At 42.8% G+C, this 19768-nt stretch overlaps 1 protein-coding gene across 1 annotated transcript in view; it reads left to right on the top strand.

The window, feature by feature from the left end:
• Positions 1 to 19768, top strand: part of FMN1 (formin 1) — a 312788-nt gene that overhangs the window by 135234 nt on the left and 157786 nt on the right. Inside the window, exons 7-8 of the mRNA XM_047766795.1 lie at positions 11659 to 11720; positions 13737 to 13825. Coding sequence (XP_047622751.1) covers positions 11659 to 11720; positions 13737 to 13825 — 151 coding nt within the window. The remainder of the gene's footprint in view (positions 1 to 11658; positions 11721 to 13736; positions 13826 to 19768) is intronic.

Genomic DNA, 19768 nt, shown 5'->3' with positions numbered 1-19768 from the left:
ACTTCTTGCTGGTTTTCCATTTGCTAAACTGGATGACTTATATTTAAAAGCATTTGGCATTTTCAGACACAGTGACTGCCTACATGATTGTAAATTAATGTTTTCATTCTATGTTAGTGATTTCCTAGTATTCTCTCCCCAGGGGAGATGGAAAATTGCTGTTCACTATTTTTGATATCAACCTCCATATGCATTGCAACAGACTAGGTGCCAGAAGCCTCCTGGCATCCATTTGGAATTTCCCGTACACTTGGAATTCATATTTATAATATTTAATCTAAAATCAAAATAAAACATTTTTCAGTTTAGTTCCTTCTAGTCTGGAATCTCAGTTTGGGCGTTCAGCTACATCAAAGACTATCTTTCTGTGTAGGAATCTCAAGTCAAAATGTAAAAGAATGTCAGTTAGTTGTATGCCCAGAGTCTAAAACCCAGATCTGAGAATACCCACTGGACTTTGCTCCCTTTTGCCTGATAATTTCAAGAAATCTCTGTCAAGGTTTATGCCAGTGTCTAAAACATAATGAATTTCTCCAGGCATCTGAAATCCACCATGAATTGTTTAGGGCTTTTCTGAGGAACATTCTAATTCTAGCCCAGAAGACCTATACCCAAGAGCCAAAATTTTTATCATGTACCCCTACCAGTATAAAGGCTTTAGAGCGTGTTCTCAAGATCTGTTTTTAAGAGCTTGTACATCATGTAAATGTGTGACCAAACTAATATTCACATTATAAGACATATGCAAAAATGTGAATTAAAATGAGAGTATTTCTAAATGTCTTGCTAATTTTGATGGCGCTAGGTTCTCAAGAGGGAATATCTCAAGGCCTATTGTATAAATAGGGTGAGGCTCATTATTAAGAATAGTAGATTTAAACCCACATTTCAGTCTGTTGATAAACTTTGTTGTAATTTATGAAGGTCAACATCTTGGCAAATCCAATTTAACTGTCTTTGCTTCTGAGTCATTCCACGACTGAGGAAGAGCATGCATTAGCAGTTGAAGGGTCCACTCTGCCATTTTTCTTATCGTTGATGGATTATCTTCAATCTGGGGTTTCTCTGCCGGAATCTTTTGAACCAGCTTGTTTATTTGGTCAACTTTAGTTTCGTTAAAACCAGATTTTAGAACGAGAAGGCTTTATTTAATTGCCCCACCACCAGCAAATTGTAGTATGTTGAAAATAAGATGAGGATGCCACATGTGAAGGTGTTGCCCCTCCAATGGTGATGGGTGATCCTGACCTGCTGACATGCTGAATGAAGGTGCCAGGGTCAGTTGGCTTACTAAACACAGGCAAAGCTCAATGCTTAAAGAAACCTTTGGATGAATAGAAACTGTAGCTTTAACACAACTGTATTTCCTTCCCCACCTTTCCTTTCCTCCCATCAAGTCTAAAACACCTGAGCAGCGGGATTCCCACCCAACCTCTCTCTGAACCACTGTGCATTCCTCCGCTCTCTGAGCTGAGTCCAGAAAGCAGAGGGTGGCATTTCTTTGTACTTTACCTTCAGGCGACTGGCTGAGACCATCCAATCTGCCTGGAATGTAATTTTGGCTTAAAAGAACCAGAACTAATGGAAGAACAGAAGCAGCTTAACCCAAACTGTTTCTCATTCCACTGCCCCACCGAGAATGGGAGGGATGAAGGAGGAGGGAGTTCTGTGAATGCTATGCCTGTGCCCTTCTTTGAGGTTTGAACCATGGACAATTTTAATTGCACCTATAAAGTGGCACCTTGGGCACCTTCCGGCATAGTACATGTCTGGACTCAGGCAAGAACTGGGATTTTTGCTTTATAAGACAGTGATTTTGAGCTTTTGGAATAGATAAGTGTGTCCCTTTTGGGACTGTCATTTCTTTCACCTGCCAGAAGTTCCTCTTTATTGCGTAATTTACACTCACCTCCTGTTTCTATCAAAGTTCAAATTAAGGTCTGTACCAGCTGACACAACGAGCATTTGGCAATGTTGATAAAACCGTAAAATATATTCCCTTGATAGTTCCTATTCTTTATGTGTCTGAAGGCAAATTATATTTGTGTTTCTTCATTCTTTGTGCCTTTGCTTCCTTTTTTGGTTGGTTCTGGCATGCAGTATGAAATTGCAATTATTAATATCTTTTTAAGAAAATTGGACTTTATGTAACTGTAGATTTTCTTTTGCTATTTGTATTTTCTTCTAAGATCATACCTTTTCAAATTCCAGGTTTCTTTTTATTCCTGGAGATTGTTTTTTGCTATGATTGGAACCACAATAGTGATTACTGTCAACAACTGCAAGTAGTTAACAAAGATTGGAGTTCAGTCGTCTTACGACATGTATTAAGAGAGTACATTAGTAGCTTGGAGAAATCTATTTGATACTCTGTGGTAGCCTACATGGGGAAAGAATCTGAAAAATAATGGATATATATGAATATGTATGGCTGATTCACTTTGCTGTACCTGAAATTAACACAACATTGGAAGTCACCTATATCCAATAAAAGTTACTATTTTGTAAAAACACAGCATATTAGAACTGAATTAAGTATTAGGGATAATTAAATAATGGTGAGACGATGGATGTGTATAATATACAGATGGCAATTTCATGGCCTGGGCTGTGTATGGGTCCCACTTGGAGACTGCTGATTAGTGAAAAAAGCATGTGATGCCATTCAGAGGCAAAGGTTTCTATGTGGACTGTTGTGGGTAGTTAGTTCACTGATTTTCTTAAAATGATTTTTATTTTTTCCATTATAGATGGTTTACAGTGTTCTGTCAATTTTCTACTATACAGCAAAGTGACCCAGTCACACACACATATATATATGCACACATTCTTTTTCTCACATTATCCTCCATCATGCTCCATTGCAAATGACTAGATATAGTTCCGTATGCTATACAACAGGATCTCATTGCTTATCTACTCTAAATGCAGTACTTTGCATCTATTAATCCCAGATTCCAAGTCCATCCCACTCCCTCCACTTCCCCCCTTGGCAACCACAAGTCTGTTTTCCAAGTCCATGGGTTTCTTTTCTGTGGAAAGTTTCATTTGTGCCATATATTAGATTCCAAATATAAGGGATATCATATGGTATTTGTCTTTCTCTCTGACATACTTAGTATGAGAGTCTCTAGTTCCATCCATGTTGCTGCAAATGGCATTATTTTGTTCTTTTTTATGGCTGAGTAGTATTCCATTGTGTATGTATACCACATCTTAATCCATTCATCTGTTGGTGGACATTTAGGTTGTTTTCATGTTGATTTTTTTTAAGATGGTATGCATTTTCGGTATAGTGATTATTTATAGCCTAACGCTAAGAATAAAAGAAGGACAATCATAGTCCAGTAAACTTGGTTCTGAAACAGAGCTTCGGAAATCACGCTGTGTGACTTCTTGCCTCAGTTTCATTACCTGTAAAACTCGTGACAGCAGTAGCACCCACCTCATATGAATACATGTAACATGCTTAGAAGAGTGCCCGCCACACAGGAAGCTCCCAATAAATGCCACCTACTAATTTATGAAGTCTTCATTTGCAGTTAGGGCTGCCTGTTTTCTCTACCTTCTGCTGGAGTGCACAGAGGTGCCTTTCAGCTGCCTGATAATTGCTGCCCCCAGCATGTCATCTGGATCCATGCATGGGCTGAGGCTTGGTGGGGACCTGTGTCTGCACAGCTGTGCCTGGTGCCAGTCAAAGGAGGAACATCAGTGGGGAAAGAGTGAGGCATGTGGAGGAAGGGTTGTAGGAGAGCTGTGACCATTGCAAAGAGATGTGGGTACAGAACTGTCTGTGGCACAGGGTCTGTGCAGCTCCTGTCCTGGTCTCTGCATGGTCCTCCCACGCTCCACACTCCCCTCTGCCTTCTTTTCAGCTCTTGGCCAGTTTCATCACAGGGTTGGTCTTCCTTCTCAGTGATGGCCTCGGGGTTGAGCGCTGAGACTGTGGTGCGACGCTCCTGACCCGCCTTTCCTCAGCTTTCCGATTCACCCACAGCCTCCTTCCTTCCACGACCCCATGTCTTCTCCTTTTTTCTTGGGAGAGATCAGAGGATTTGGTTTATGGGAGTTTTAGGGGGTAGCTTGCCTGAGAGTTTAAAAAACAAAACAACACCTCAAGGCCTTTTATGTTGCTTTTCCCATTGCTTTCTCTTAAATGATTTATCAAGCCCTAAAAATATCAGTAATTTAAGCAAAGCAGCTAAGTTTCATATGGGCTATTTGGAAGCTAATATTGTTAACAAAATAATTGCTATTAATAATCAAATCATTCTCTTCACCTTTGCTTTTTGGGACTGAGGATAAATGAAGTCCATTTGCAAATGATTTTTAAACACCCGCTTATGAAAGGTATCGTGCCAGCTACTGAAGGACATAGAAAAAAATCATACACTGGGTTGCATAGAGGCCCCTTTTCAAACCAACATCAGCCAAAGCCTGGTAAACCAGCCGAACCCCATCTGTCTGTGACATCTTCCACACCTTGCATAACCAGATTTACTTTGGCTGATCAAACAGACTGAGGAGTATGCCTTTGCTACCTCAATCTGCCACGTGTTTCTGGCCCAAAGGTACTCCTTCAGTCCACAAGAACAGCTCCTTTAAGTAAGTACGTGTTTGTTTTTTTGTTTTTTGTTTTTTTTTACTAATTAGAAACTCCTTCAGAACAGTGAAGGTTGTCATTCTGTGTTTACCTGGACGAAGGTGTGCTTGGGGATAGAAAAGCATTCAGGGTGAAAAATGGCTGGGTGGCTGTCTCCTTACCCTGCGCTTGTGAAAAGCCGCCTTCACACCAGAGAGGGAATTTACCTATTGTGTGAGCCCCTGACCCTGAAGCAGGCACCTAGTTTTTATGTGCGCCTGTTAGTTTGAATTTGTGATACTGATCTGCTTTTTGTCCCTGCTGACGGTTATTCTATCTTAATGGGCAAAACACGGCTCTAATGACCCCGGCATATATAATTCTCGAAGTACAGAGCCGCCACCAGAGGACCACATAAAAATGTTTGCCTCAATTTCCCTGCACAAAAGGAGCCCAGAAACCAGACTTGCCTGAGTAACAGATTTTTAAAGGTAAAGGAACCCAATAAAATTACCAGCTTTTCACAGCGTGTGTCTACTTCCTTTCGACATATTGTGAGGTGTAGGTGAAATATTCTAACTGAACTGACAGTGTGAGTGGGGATAACTAAAGAGAGAGGGAGATAAAAGTAAACCCCACCAGCGATGATTGATTTTGCAGTAGCAGCGAGTCGTCGGGGTCTCGCCTTTGTGAGTTTGGCACTTCACCTTTCTGACACCATCTGCAGGAGTGTTAGTATAATGAGCCCGGTACAGATGGGAGCAAAGCCTTGAGTTTCTTGGAATTACTGTATCCGGGCTTTGAGGTGCACTGGAGAATTGTGTAGGCTGGGTATTGGCTTATTCCACCTACACGGTAAATGGGGCATTTGTGTGTGTGTGAGAGAGAGACATGCTTTTAAAGGTCAGAGTGGAGGTCCTGATCCTAGGGAACACCATTTTAATCAGTGACTGATTTCTTTTCTACCTTGTAATCTTCAGTTAACTAACAAAATAGGTTCATGGAATGCTTCTTAGTTTGATGGTAAGTGCCTTCAAGAATTGATTCTCGGGAGTTCCCGTCGTGGCGCAGTGGTTAACGAATCCGACTAGAAACCATGAGGTTGCAGGTTCGGTCCCTGCCCTTGCTCAGTGGGTTAACGATCCAGTGTTGCCGTGAGCTGTGGCGTAGGTTGCAGACACGGCTCAGATCCCACGTTGCTGTGACTCTGGCGTAGGCCGGTGGCTACAGCTCCGATTCGACCCCTAGCCTGGGAACCTCCATATGCCGCGGGAGCGGCCCAAGAAATAGCAAAAAGACGGAAAAAAAAAAAAATTGATTCTCGGAATTCCCTGGTGGTGTAGCGAATTAAAGATCCGACATTGTCACTGCTGCGGTTCAGGTTGCTGCTGTGGTAGAGGTTTAATCCTTGGCCCAGGAAATTTTGCATGCCATGACCACAGCCAACGAAAAAGAAAACAGAAAAAATATCAGTTCTGTAATACAGTGCCCCATTTTCCCATATTTAGGGACTAGAATGAGCAGGTATTGATTCTCGCCTTTTTTATTTTTTTAGTTTTTGAAATGTTATTGAAGTAGAGTTGGTCTACAAGGTTGTGATAATTTCTGTTGTAAAACAAAGTGATTCAGTAATACATGCGCACACATCCATTCTCTTTCAGATTCTTTTTTTTTTTAATTTTTAAATTTTTTCTTTTCTTCTTTTCATGGCCACATCTTTGGCATATGGAAGTTCCCAGGATAAGGGCCTAATCAGAGCTGCAGCTGCCAGTCTACACCACAACCACAGCCAGAGCAATGCCAGATTTGAGCTCGACTTTGACCTACACCACAACTCACGGCAATGCCAGATCTTTAACCCCTAAGCAAGATTAAGGATTGAACCTACATCTTCATGGATACTAGTCAGGTTCTTAACCTGCTAAACCACCACAGGAACTCCCTCATACATTGGGTGGAGTTCCCTGTGCTATACAGCAGGTCCCCGTTGGCCATGGCCTTTTGTGGGAACTTAACATGGTAAATAGGAGGCAGGATTATGTATAGGCAAGACAACTCTCTTAAGAGTCACAGGACTTAGGCTCTTTTTATGTTTCAGGCCATTGGCCAGTAACCTAACCTTCCTTGGCTAGTAGGATAGATATAATAGGAATAATTTAATTTCCTTAAACTCCTGGGCTCAATATCTTCTAGAGCTGCCTCCACCTCTGAGTTTCATTTTACTTTTGTAAGATCTTTACCTGGAGGAGGAGAAACCTCGGTGAATACTTGGTGTTTGCCCTAAATTAATCTCTCCATCTACTTCTTCCTGTTCCCCACTCCTCCCCCAGATCCTGGGGGAGGTTATCAGGCCTGGCCAGCTTGCAAGCTCCTCTGCCTCTTTGCACCATGACCCAGCTTCTTCCCACACATCTAGACCTAAAGCCTCAGTGGTTTGACACCCAGCTTCCTCAGTTTCAGAGCCTAGTAGGTGACATCAACCTGCAGCATTCTGTAGCCTCTCTCCCTGGTCCTGTTCATTCTGTCCACAGTACTTTGGGTTTTGCTACCTCTTCCCTGCTGGATTAGGTTCAAAACCAGTCTTTCCAAAGTTTGATCTGTCTTACGTCATAGAGCCTGGTCACATTTCCTCTCCTACTCATAACTGCTTGGTGCCTCCCTGCCATGTTACAAGTGCACCCCGAGCTCCTCACCATGGCCTTCAGGATCCCACAAGACCTTGCTCCAAACTGCATGTAAGCAATGTTCTCATCAAGCCAGAACTGGACTCCCTGGAATCCCCTGCATGCTCCCTGAGCCTGTCTGCATCTGCTTCATTCCACAAGGAACGTCTCACATCTTTCCCATTGACTGTTACTGGCACCTTCAATTTGCAAATCGTTATTGCTTGGAATGGATTTGGCTTGATTCATGGTGATTAATAAGTGGATGCTTCAGGTGTCTGAAGGAAGCAACATCACAGTTGTATTTCTACCCATACCTGTTTTTCTAAAGTGATACTGCTGTTTAAAACACTTTTGTAGCTAAACAACAAAGACCTACAGCATAGCACAGGGAACTATATTCAATATCTGTAATAAACCATAATGGAAAAGCTATGAAAAAGAATATATATGTGTATAAAACTGAATCATACTTTCCTATACACGAAACTAACATGGCATTGTAAATCAACTACACTTCAATAAAACATAAAATTAAAAAATAAAACACTTTTGGAGTCCTTGTGGCTCAGTGGGTTAAGGACCTGTCACTGCTGTGGTTCAGGTCACTGCTCTGATGCTGGTTTGATCACTGGCCCAGGAACTTCCACCTGCCATGGACATGGCCAAAAAATTTTTTTTAATAAAAAAGTAAAACACTTTTAAAGGTTAAGAATGAAGGGAAAGATATTTTCTTTATTCTTTAACATGAGAAAATTCACTTGTTAAGCTTAGCTAATTTTTGGTATGGAATATTCAGGCAAGCTGTGTATCAGTTCTGAGTTTGTGGATGGAGCCCAATGATGCAGCTCTACTGACTAAGCCTTGATTTTTTTTTTTTAATGGGGATGAGTGGGGTGGCAAACAACCTTAATTCAGATATACCACCTCATAGTATAATATTTTTATCTGTCAGAAGTCCTAGCCCTTTTAAAAGTGTATTTTCTTGTTCAAAATGCCATAATCTCTTTACCAAGAAACTTTTCCTGACACCTAGCTAAAGGATGGGTTCTTTGGGATTCTATCCCATCCATAAACATTCATTTTACTCCTGTTAGAGCCCAGGGACTATGGTATGTGTATTATCAAATAAATGTAGTATCAAACGATTCCTGACTTAGGGTTTCTACAATCCAGTGCAAAAAAGAAAACTCTTAAGCAACTTACTGATACCAGTTCTTAAAAGCAACTCTTTTCCCCCTATGTAACTTATGAGTGTGGGGCCAGGGGAGAGAAAAAGACTGAGTACTTAATGATCCAGAGGTCATGGGGTGTCCTTCAAGGAAGGATTTCACCGAGGCCTTGGAGGATGAGGTGTGGAAAGGGAGGAAACCATGGTGTGTTCAGGGATGGAGAGGTGGGTGTGTGTCTGGAGCACAGGGTGCATGGGAACAGTGGAAGTGGTAAAAGGTGAGACTGGAAGTATAACTGGGAACCAGGAAAGGAATGGGCTTAAAAATCTGGCTGTGGCATGTGGACTTCACCCAATGCTTAAAGGAAAGGCATTTGAGGTATTTTAAACATTAAAGTAAAATTTTGAGACCTGTGTTTTTAAAAACACCAACTTGGGGGATATGATGAAGGATGGATTGGTGGGAAAGATGGACATGAGAGAGAAAAAATGGGTTAGCTTTCTAAAATGGACCCAAAGCTTTCTTCTATTTCCCTTAAGACATTTGCTACTTTGTTTTTCTGTGATTAGTTATTTGTGCATTTACCTTTTCTATGAATAATGCTTCCTGACGTTGGACGTCGAGCAGGCTTTTGAAGGACCGAAAGGGTTTAAGACCCCTGCTCCCCTCTGAAACACTCAAGAATTCTAGAACATTTCATATATAACACAAACTACTCAGTGGTTGCAGTCTTCTTTCTCTAATTCTTTCCAGATGGTAAAGGAGATCAAGCATTAACAAACATTGAGACACATTCACCATGCATATTTTAAAAATCATATTAGCCATAGTTCATAGGTACCATTCCATGTTCATACCGTGCTCTGTGTGCTGAGCCATACATCCATCCTACCTCACTTAATATTTTCAGTAAATGGAATTGGACCCATTTTACAGATAGGTTGAGGCTCAGAGAGCTGAATCCACCAGGATCATGTAGTAAGTTTTGTTCCCTCTGCAGTAGTCAGCTCGGTCTTTTTCTGTCCCTTGACCTTGTTCCCTCATCAAGGTAAGAAACCTCCTCTGCACTTCCCTCTCCTGGAAGGCTCTTCTCCTGGACACTCACAGAACTGATCTGCTCAGGTCTTAGCTTAAATGTCACCTCCTCAAGGAAGCCTCCGTCGATCTGTGTCTCTAACATTGCTTGCTTCTCTCCTTGACTTTCTTCCTAGTGTATCATCATCTGAAACTGTTTACTTGTTTTATTTTTTGTCCCCTAAGCATATAAGCTGGAGTATAAATCTCATGAGTCAGCTCGAGACTGTCTTAGACACTTTTGATTTATATAATCACAGTATTTTAGAACAGTGTCTAGAACTTGGTGCAGGTTCAACAAATATTTATTCAAGGGATGGGTGAATGAATGAACAAACATTGCCAGAACCCACACTTGTGCTCCTGTCCTAGCCTCCCTGCTTGTTTTCCTCGGCCAACCTAGCACACTGGACTGGAATTGGCCGAGGATATCACCCGTCAAGCTGTGTATCTGGGACCTAGACTGATGAACTTCTAAAAATCAAATATTTACTCACTCAGAAAAGAAGCAAACAGATGATTCTCCTTAAGAGATTGCTTGCTTATATCTAAGCTTGCAGTTCGTGTGCAGGATAGTTTAGATGTGAACATTTCAGATAATTATTTTTGGAATTTTACCTTTTCTTATTGCATTACTGTTGATTGATTTTTATGGAAGACTATTGGAATTCACATAAAATAGCCATTGCTCCTGGCTATTTTTTTGGTTTTTAAAGCATCAGACACTTAAAGATGCCTAGTCCATCTACTAAGTTGGAGAATAAATTAGTGAATTCATATGAGCTCCACATACAACATAACAGTCTTGGGAGGGTAAGTTCTTTCCTTCCTTCCTCAAATGACATTTTCCTTTTGTGGTTTCAGACTGGCCTTTTCAGAAGTGCAGTTTTCCTTTGTGTTGGTGGCATCTGAGATGACTGACTTTGTCACTAGCTTATAATAACCTCTTCTTTTCTTACCACCCCACATAGCTAGGAATGGCTTGCTGATTAACTCCCAAGTTAGAGAAGGTGGCCTGTGAAGGAATTTTAAGTACATTTCTCGGTGTTCTGTGAAGTTACATGATCTCAGCTCAGTTAATTAACTTTGTTAAAATTGTATAAAGGGATTCATATGACTCTAAACTACAGAAGGAGCAAAACAGTTTGAAAGCAACCTGCCCTTTGCCTTGATCCCCACCTTCTCCAAAAACCATAGTGTAATGCCTACAAACAGGATAATGGTTGACGAGCAAAATTTTAAGGCATTCTAAATATCACTGGTTGGTTTAATAAAATTAATTAGCCTGCCACGGAGAAAATTTACTAGCGTGCTGGTTAATTTCACAATGTAAAGTCAGAGAAGGGAGGTGGGGTTGAGGGAACAAGCCTTATTAGTTTTGAATAATTATTTAAAGATGTGGAGCTGCCTCTTTCAAACACTTTGATTGCCAAATCCATTAAGGCTTTTAAAATCTCAATGTTTGTATGCCGGTATAGATGGGAAAGAATCCCTCTAGATGGAATCATAGGCATATTCGTTAACAGCCAAATGACTTTTTTAAGATACAGAACAACGAGTAGAATCCAAATAAAACCATGGGAATGAGAACTTGCCTTAAGACTGGCTCATGGGAGGTTTCCATAATCTTAATTTGCCATTGATGCAATTATTACTTTTTCTTGTCTTTTTAATCCAAACAAGATGTCTGCAGCGGCCATGGAAAGGTGTCTAAAATCACATGCCTGAATTCATTTAATTTGCCAACATCGTCTCTTTTCTCTCTCTCTCTCTTCCTGGTAATGGGCAAGAGTCAGTTCTGGTGCCTTAGGTACTAAATCTCTTCAATTACCAGCTGGGAAGAAAGATTTAAAATTGTGTTTCAAACCTACAAACCGATTTAGTTTTAAAGCACAAACACTTCTCCTGTGGAGCCTAAATTAAACTACAGAAAGGATGCAGAGCTTGAGGAATTACACCAAGGCTCAGGCCAGTGATCGGAACCATGTTGGTTTCCTTCATGGGGGCCCCTGATGCAAAAGGAAAGGTGCACAGAAACATGGCAAAGACAGCCAATGTGAGGGGCAATGCTACATTGCTTGGAAGCTAGACACGGAGCAGATGTTCTTGTAGGGGAGTCTAATCTACCCTTTCATCCTTTTCCTCTTTTCCTCTCGGTGCTCGGCAGCCATCTTTAACGTGGATGATTCTGTGGTAGATCTGGAGACCCTGGCGGCCTTATATGAAAACGTGAGTATCAAACACCTACAGAGCCAGAGTGTGCAGATTTTTCTATCTTAACTAGCTTTAAAAAATGCTAGTGTATAAAAAGATGGTTACATTTGACTCCTTCCACCTGAGAAATCGCTGAGCCATTCATGTTCTTTGGCAACGGGGATTTTGACATGGCATGGAAGAGATTAAGGCCCAGGAACACAGCTCAGATGAGAGCAAATACAAGGAAAGCATTAGTTCTTGAACCCCCACCCCCACCCCACTGTGGTATCTGGATTAGATTTCTTTTGCAAGGGCGGGCAGTTCAATATGAAGATGTTTCAAAGTGAAGACCACTTCTGTGCCATGGAACAAAGCCCCATGGCTTGCAGTCGGAGTAATGAAGGTAAATTCCCAGTTTAATATTGGTGTGCACCACTACCATCCTCTGGTGAATGGGGATGCTTGGATGGTTACTTTTAGTCCAAATGAGCTGATGGCACTGAATGTGGGAAATGGTCTAGGAAGGTGGTGCGTCTAGAATGAGATACTCTTAGGTATCCAGCTCTACCACTGACTGCTAAGTGACTTTGGGCCAGTTAAACTCCTTCAACCTGTTTGATTATCAGTACATTGGGGATAATAATTGTGAGCATTGAAAGATTCAATATATACAGCAGTGGCCATGTATTTTGAAAACAAAGAGTACTATACATGTATATGGTCTTTAAATGTGGATTATATGCACAAACAACCAGCATAGCAGTTCTCTGGTGGCTCAGCAAGTTAAGGATCCAGCGTTGTCACTGCTGTGGTGCAGATTTGATCCTGGCCCAGGAACTTCCCCATGCCAGAGAAAAAAAAGAAAGAAAGAAAGAAAAAAGAGAAAGAAATAACCAGAGTAATTAGCTGACATAGAGTCACAATTCACTGTTCTGGCTCACTGACTCTGTTAGGATCGGAAAAAATAGATTGAACCAGATTCTCCTTACTGAGGTAATGGTATTTCCCAGGAAGCTGCCTGGAGTTCTACAACATGCTCTGGTTACTGAGGGCAAAATATGATTTATTTCAATATTTAAGTCTAGTGGGACCTTAAGTCTCTCGTAGAAAATGTCCATAGAGTGATAATCTGGCCTAGTGGGATTGCCAATACCCTTCACATTTTTTACATTCTTTGTTTATGTTAGGAATGGTTTAGAGCGACTGGATAGTAACTTCTGTTTCTATCAGTAAAGCTTTCATTAATAGATAAGTGGGTGCACAAAAACTAGGCCCCTGGGAGCTAATGGGGGCATTTGTGGAGTACCTGGTGGGAAGCATGGTTTTATAGCAAAAGTTATTCCAAGTCAGGCTCTTTCCCAGGTTCTCAGTGTCAGCCTTAGTAGAGTCATCTATCAAACGAGGCTACAGGACTTGATGTTGAAGGACTTTGTAAAATGGCAAAGTGCTTTCCAGATGCTTTCTGTTGTTATCTCAGGCTCAGGCTGTGCACATGGTTCGTACTTGTTAGCCTTCAGTGGAGGTAAACTACGGACAGCTGGAAGTTGTATGTTGGATAAATTGAGAAAGAATGTGACTAAATGCCAATATAAGTGGTGTAGACAACACATGCTTAGAAAATTCAGGAAGAAAGAATCTGTTGATGGGAAATTTTGAAATCGGGAGCCTATAGAAGTTAGGAGCATTGTTCTGAGGATGAGAAAGCGAGTGCTAAAGACAGCTGGAGCCTACCTTCCCGGGGCAGACATGGGGGACTCAAAGGGAGAGATCAAACAGCATGGCTTCTTTATCTAGCAAAAGTCACTTTTTACCATTGTTTGGTTTAGCCGGTGATTCTCAACTATTAGCGTGGATCAGAATCAGCTGGAGGGCTCTCTGAGGCCCATCCCTGGAGTTCCTTACATCCAAGGTGGGGCCATCATTTGGTATTTCTAACTAGTGACAGGGGATGCTGTGGCCGCTGGTCCAGAGACCACAGTGGGAGACACAGTGGTTTAGACAGATTCTCATTGCTCATTTGTTGTGTGTTTTGTTTCTGTTCCAATACAGAGAGCCCAAGAGGATGAACTCGTTAAAATAAGAAAGTATTATGAGACATCCAAGGAGGAAGAATGGAAGCTGCTGGATAAACCTGAGCAGTAAGGACACTTGAACTCTTTTCTGTTAGGCCAGAAGGAGAAGGGCCGTCCCATCTCCCTGCCTCCCAGCTCCGAATAACCCAATCTAAACTGTGCCGAGCTAAGTCACAGCAGCTTCATTCCCGTGACCTATTGCATGCAGCAGCGTGACCTGACTGCCGGGAAAGGCAGCCGGGAGATTTGTGCTGCTGGGTGTCAGGCCTCAGACCCTCACCCCACCCCTCGTGACTCCCCGGTTCTTGTTCTAGCAACTTGTTAATTCCTCCTAGACTAAACATTCTGACCAAAAGGGTAACTGAGGAAGGAAGAAGTTATTGCTGTTTTAAGGTTCTGCTGATGCAGTTAAAGATGATGATGTCAGAGACACAGAATTCAAATTGATTTTCCTAAATGTCAGAGCCAGTAAATGTAGCCTCTGTGTGCCAGCTTTCTCCCCAGCTTCTCCACCTGTTCTGCCCAAACTGGATGTGACTTTTTCATCCCCCGCTTTGCATGGGCTTGTGCTTCTCTCCATTTACTGTCTAGAGGTGTCTGCTTTCTCTTGCTGGGGATGTTGTTCCACACACTTTGAAAACCCAGAACCATAGTGCTTAAGTGAGTGACTCCTGTCGTTGGCCAGGCTCTTGGGGTCTGAAAACCATGGGGTCAGCTTCTGGGGCTCTGCAGCATCCCCCAGGCTCCATCCAGACTCTGTGAGGTTGTGGGATGGATCCCCAGTGAACAGAGGGCTCCTTTGCCTGTTGCTGTGCTTCCTGTCCAACACAGGCTGCCCCTTCCAGGGGATAGGAAAGGGGATAGGAAAAAGGAAATTGATTGGGTTTAGGGTAACAGGTTGGCCTAGTGACATCCATGGATTGGTGGCTTATTCTGAAACCTTACACCTTGTCCTTGGTTCCTCTAGAATGCCCCACTCCACCTGGGTCCCAGGGTATTTCAGCCCAGAAAACCATCTCTCCATGGTTGGGCGGGGGATTTCTAGGTTTACTCAGTTATTGACAAACCTTTATGATAATTTGGGGAATCTTAGATGATGGGCTCTCATGTGGAGCATATGCCAGGCATCTCCCCACCAACACACACCCACTGTTGGTTCGTGAAGCCTGAGGAATGCTGTGAATCAGTGCAGATGGGCTCCCTGCCCTTCTGTTCCATCAACTTGGGCCACCCTCCTTATCAACCCCAACCCTTACCCATCCCATCTGGTGGTCCACTCCCCAGTCGTGTTTCCTAAGATAATAAATTAATTCCCATGAAGGTGCTAATGACTGATAATGGAAAGTTTGGATTCAAGGCCCTGGAGAGTATTTGAGAACTGTCTTGGTCACCTTGAGCTGCTGTAACAAAGCGCCCTAAACCGGTTGACTTAACAGCAATAGACATTTATTTCTCATGGTTCCTGAGGCTGGGACCCTGAGATTCAGTGGTCAGCCTGGCAGGGTCCTGGTGAGAACCCTCTTCCAGGTTGCAGACTGCCAACTTCCCTTTGTATCCTCACGTGGCAGAGAGCAAAGAGAGGAGGCCAGCCCTTGTGTCTTTTCTCCAAAAGGCATTCACTTCTCCTAAGGGAACTCACCTCACTCATGAGGGCTCCACCCTCATGACCTAGTTACTTTTCAAAGGCTCTGCTTCTTATTACCATCACACTAGGGGTTTTGGATTTCAACATACAGATTTGGGGACATAAACATGCAGTCCACAACAAGGACAGTTGGGCCCACCAGGCCATTTGGGCGATGCCAACTCTGCCACTTTAAGCAATGATACTCTAAGCCCAGAGTTGACAGAGTTTTCCTGTGAAGGACCTAAGAGTAAATACTTTAGGCTTTGTAAGCCATTACAATCTGTTGGAACTACGCAAGCTGACCATTGTAGCACAAAAGCAAAATAGACAATGTATAAACAAGTGGATGTGACGGTATATAAACAACATTTTATTTATGGATGTTGAAATTTGTATTTCATGTCATTTTTATGTGTCACAAAGTATTATCCCCTGTTGATTTTTTTCCCCCAACCATTTAAAAACGTGAAAACCGGAGTTCCCATCATGGCTCAGTGGTTAATGAACCCAACTAACATCCATGAGGACACAGGTTCAATCCCTGGTCTCACTCAATGGGTTAAGGATCCGGGGTTGCCGTGAGCTGTGGTGTAGGCCAGCAGCTGTAGCTCCGATTCCACCCCTAGCCTGGGAACCTCCATATGCCGCTGGTGTGGCCCTAAAAAGATAAAAAGACCAAAAAATAAAAAAATAAAATAAAAATGTGAAAACCATTCTTAGTTGATGGGCCTGATCACAGAAACAAGTGATGGGGGTGAGTTTGGCCTGCGGACTATCATTGCCCAGTCCCTACTCTAAGCTCTGGGAATTATCAGTCCAGAGAGAAGAACAGTGGGTCCCTGCTACCAGAAGGGTTCCCCTTTTCCTTCTGCATTAATGCCTTTCTAGCATTATTTTTCAAGATTAATTGCCAGGACATAGAATAATGGTGGCAGGTCATTAACAGATGACTTACTCTTCCAGCTTTCTCTCCTGATGGTCTGGATAGAAGGGCATTTTTAAAGTTTGTCAGTGGTCATTGTAATGGCTTGCTGAACATGCAAGGAAGATATGTTGCCCTGCTGATGTGCTTGAGCTCAGTTGCTAGAGGGTGAGGCCCAGAGATGTAGAACCTTCAGTCCTGAGTGAATTTCACCCTTGCTCCCAACCTCTTGCACGGGACAGCATTTGCGTGATTTATGCCAGAGTCTGATTTTTCTGGCAACTTATTTGCCATTAGCTTCAAGTGAGTTGACTGTAAGCGTGTTTTACATACTGGAAAATATGAATCATTTATACTCTCAGCATTGCAGTTTCCTAAGAGTCCTGTGGTGCCCAGGCCAATAAATCAGAGCGTGGAGAGGCTGGCCTCATCACTCACCTCATCAGCTTTCTTGCGTTGCAGAGCCAGGTTGAAAAAGCCTTTTCCCACAGATGTGTCATCCATTGGGGACCAGGCTGCCTGAGAGCCACTCCCTCCAGCGATGGCCCTCAACTCTGTTCACACTCTGCTTTGGATGAGGTGGGGGGGTGCTCTCCCAGGTTTGATTAGGCCTGATGTGTGCCTCTTATGGCCTTGAGTGAGGACGCTGTGTACAGCCTATTGGGATGGTCCATGGGGGCTCACAACTGCCTTGCCCCTGCCCCCCCACCCCCCAAAGAAGACCAATTAGCTTGTTGAAACCAGGCTCTGTAAGCCTCCTCCTCTATGGACACACATGAAATGATATCATTCAGGAGTTCGAGGGATGGTAAGCCAAATGTTAGTCCCTTGAAAGCAGTGTGCCTGTTACATCATTCCACCTGTCAGCCAAGTTGCTGCTGTGGCTGTGGGACCACCACCATGTCAGGTGCAGAATACCTCTGCTATACACAGGCTGAAGTTACACCCCCATCGCAGGAATATTAGCCCGTATTAAGGAAAGAAAAGGAACATCCCTAGTCTGTGGCTCCTGGGAGGGAATTCTGTCCTTTCTCTTTTTATTTTTGCCTTTTTTTCTTTTTTTTTTTTTTTTGCGGCCACACCTGCAGCATATAGGAGTTCCCAGGCTAGAGGTCCAATTGGAGCTGCAGCTGCAGGCCTACACCACAGCCACAGCAATGCCAGATCCAAGCCACATCTGCGACCTACACTGTAGCTCATGGCAACGCCAGATCCTTAACCCAATGAACATAGATACCAACCCACATCCTCATGGATGCTAGTGGGTTCATAACCCGCTGAGCCCCAATGGGAACTCCTGGGATTTAGTCCTTTCTATCTATGGCCCTAAAGTATAGACTAGCCCAAAAGGAAATCAATCCATGAATTTTCATAAATACGCATGGCCTAATGTCCAAAACCCTCTGCTTGAGGATATATAAAGAGTTCTTGGAGTTCCTGTTGTGGCTCAGCAGATTAAGAACCCAATGTAGTCTCCATGAGGATGCTTGTTTGATCCCTGGCCTTGCTCAGTGGGTTAAGGATCTGACATTGTCGCAGGTTGTGGCATAGGCCACAGATGTGGCGTGGATCTGGTGTTGCTGTGGTTGTGGCATAGGCCTCAGCTGCAGCTCTGATTCGACCTCTAGCCTGGGAACTTCCATATGCCATTGGTGTGGCCATAAAAAGAAAAAAAAAAAAGAGTTCTTATCCTTGACTTTATGGATAGAGTATAAAATTCAGTCAGGGGGTAAGATATTTATCAGACACTTCATAGCCTTTGAAGTAACCTCTACTTCTGAACTTTCTCAGATAAATGGAAAATGGTGCTCTTCCTCAAGATTTTCCATGGCTATTTTTTGGACAGGCAGTGACATAAAGTCATATTTTTCACAAATTGGCCTAAGTATTTCATATCTTCATCTTCTACCGGGTGACCAGGCCCAAACCCACTAGTCATCCTGGCTTCTTCTCACTGTCCCCTGGGATGGGTCACTACTCTGGTTCTGGCTGCCTTGGTCACCTTCTTCTCACCATTCGCCCCTCTGCATCCATACTGCAGGCCCTCTTACCTTCCTCCTTAGAACATTCCAGCTGCTCCCTGCCTCCAATCTGCCTTTCCCTCCAGTCAGTCAGCCAGGCCATTGATGGTGCCATTTTCTAAAATGAAAAACTGTTTAAACACTCCTCTGTTTAAAACCCTTCATTCAGGAGAAGAAGCTTAAACTCTTTATTTTAGAACACGGAGCCCCATTGTCGCTTCTTCTCACCTTCCCCAGGAATATCATTCAGCCTGTCCAGGCTATTGCTGGCAGTTTCCCCCATGTGTCCTGCACAAGCACCAGAGGGCTCCAGGAGACCTTGGCTGATGTGGTCCCTTTAGGGTTCTGACATTGATACCCTGAGTAGGGCTTCCCTAGCGCCTCATTTAGGTGCCTTCACTGAGCACATTCATTTTACTCCGTGGTTATGGTGGATTTATTTCTCAGGTGATCAGGAAGGAATTGTGGATAAGTTAGATTCTGTTCTCAGGTCTCAGCATAGTGCCTGACCCACTGTAAAATCTTCTTCACGTTTAAAGACTCAAATCCTTGGTGACTGACGCTTCGGTATTTGAGATAACACATTTGCTACAGTTCTGTCCAAAAGTAATGGGAAATTTTGGAACTCCCTGTCCCCTTCCAATTCTGGGAATGTGTTTCAGCCCCTTCTCCATCCACAGAACATTGGGGCTTGAAAATTCTCTGAGAGCCCTCTTAGTGCAAGCCCTGATTCCAGGAAGACTTTGGTTCCAGGGAACCTTGTAGTTCTATTTTACTCTTTTCTGGGTAACAAAACAGTTGAGTCTGTGGGCAGGGCTCCTCATGTTGGTCCTAAACCTCCTTTTTGAAGACTAGCTGTAAGCAATTATTTATCCAGCATTTCCTTCTTCTCATTTAAGTTTGCTGTCAATAGCATCTGAATAAATAAGACTTCCCAAGACTCACTACAGGACCAAATGCTGCCCTTCCCACAAACTTTTTATTGCTCTTATTTGTGAAAACTGATGACACCCTGATTTCAGTCATAAAGGAATCAATGGTTTAATACTAATTTTGCAAAGAAAGAAATTAGTAAGTGTAATTTTTTGATCTTGTCCTAATTCAGAATTCCCTTGGATCGCCACTTTTGTATTCCCTCACATAGTTTTTGTAATAATCAGTCTTAAAGAACTTATTAAAGATGTGTTTTCTTTTATGGGCATTCTTTGCTTCATCTTAGTGTCATTTAAAAAAAAAAAAAAAGGAGTATGACCTGGTAGTAGGGTAAAAAAGAAGAACAGCTGATTATTAGAATCTTATTAAAACCCAAATCTCCCTAAAAGTAAAGAAAAAGAGGTACAGGGTATTAGCTAAGGAAATTTCTTTGGTTATGGAAAGAAGGGGGTTCCAGCTGTGCTCCTATGTAAAAGCTTTCTTGGTAAGAGGTTGCAAAATGTCAA

Source organism: Phacochoerus africanus, chromosome 2 (assembly GCF_016906955.1).
Source record: "Phacochoerus africanus isolate WHEZ1 chromosome 2, ROS_Pafr_v1, whole genome shotgun sequence".
Classification (NCBI taxonomy): domain Eukaryota; kingdom Metazoa; phylum Chordata; class Mammalia; order Artiodactyla; family Suidae; genus Phacochoerus; species Phacochoerus africanus.
This window is presented reverse-complemented; position numbering and strand designations above follow the sequence as displayed.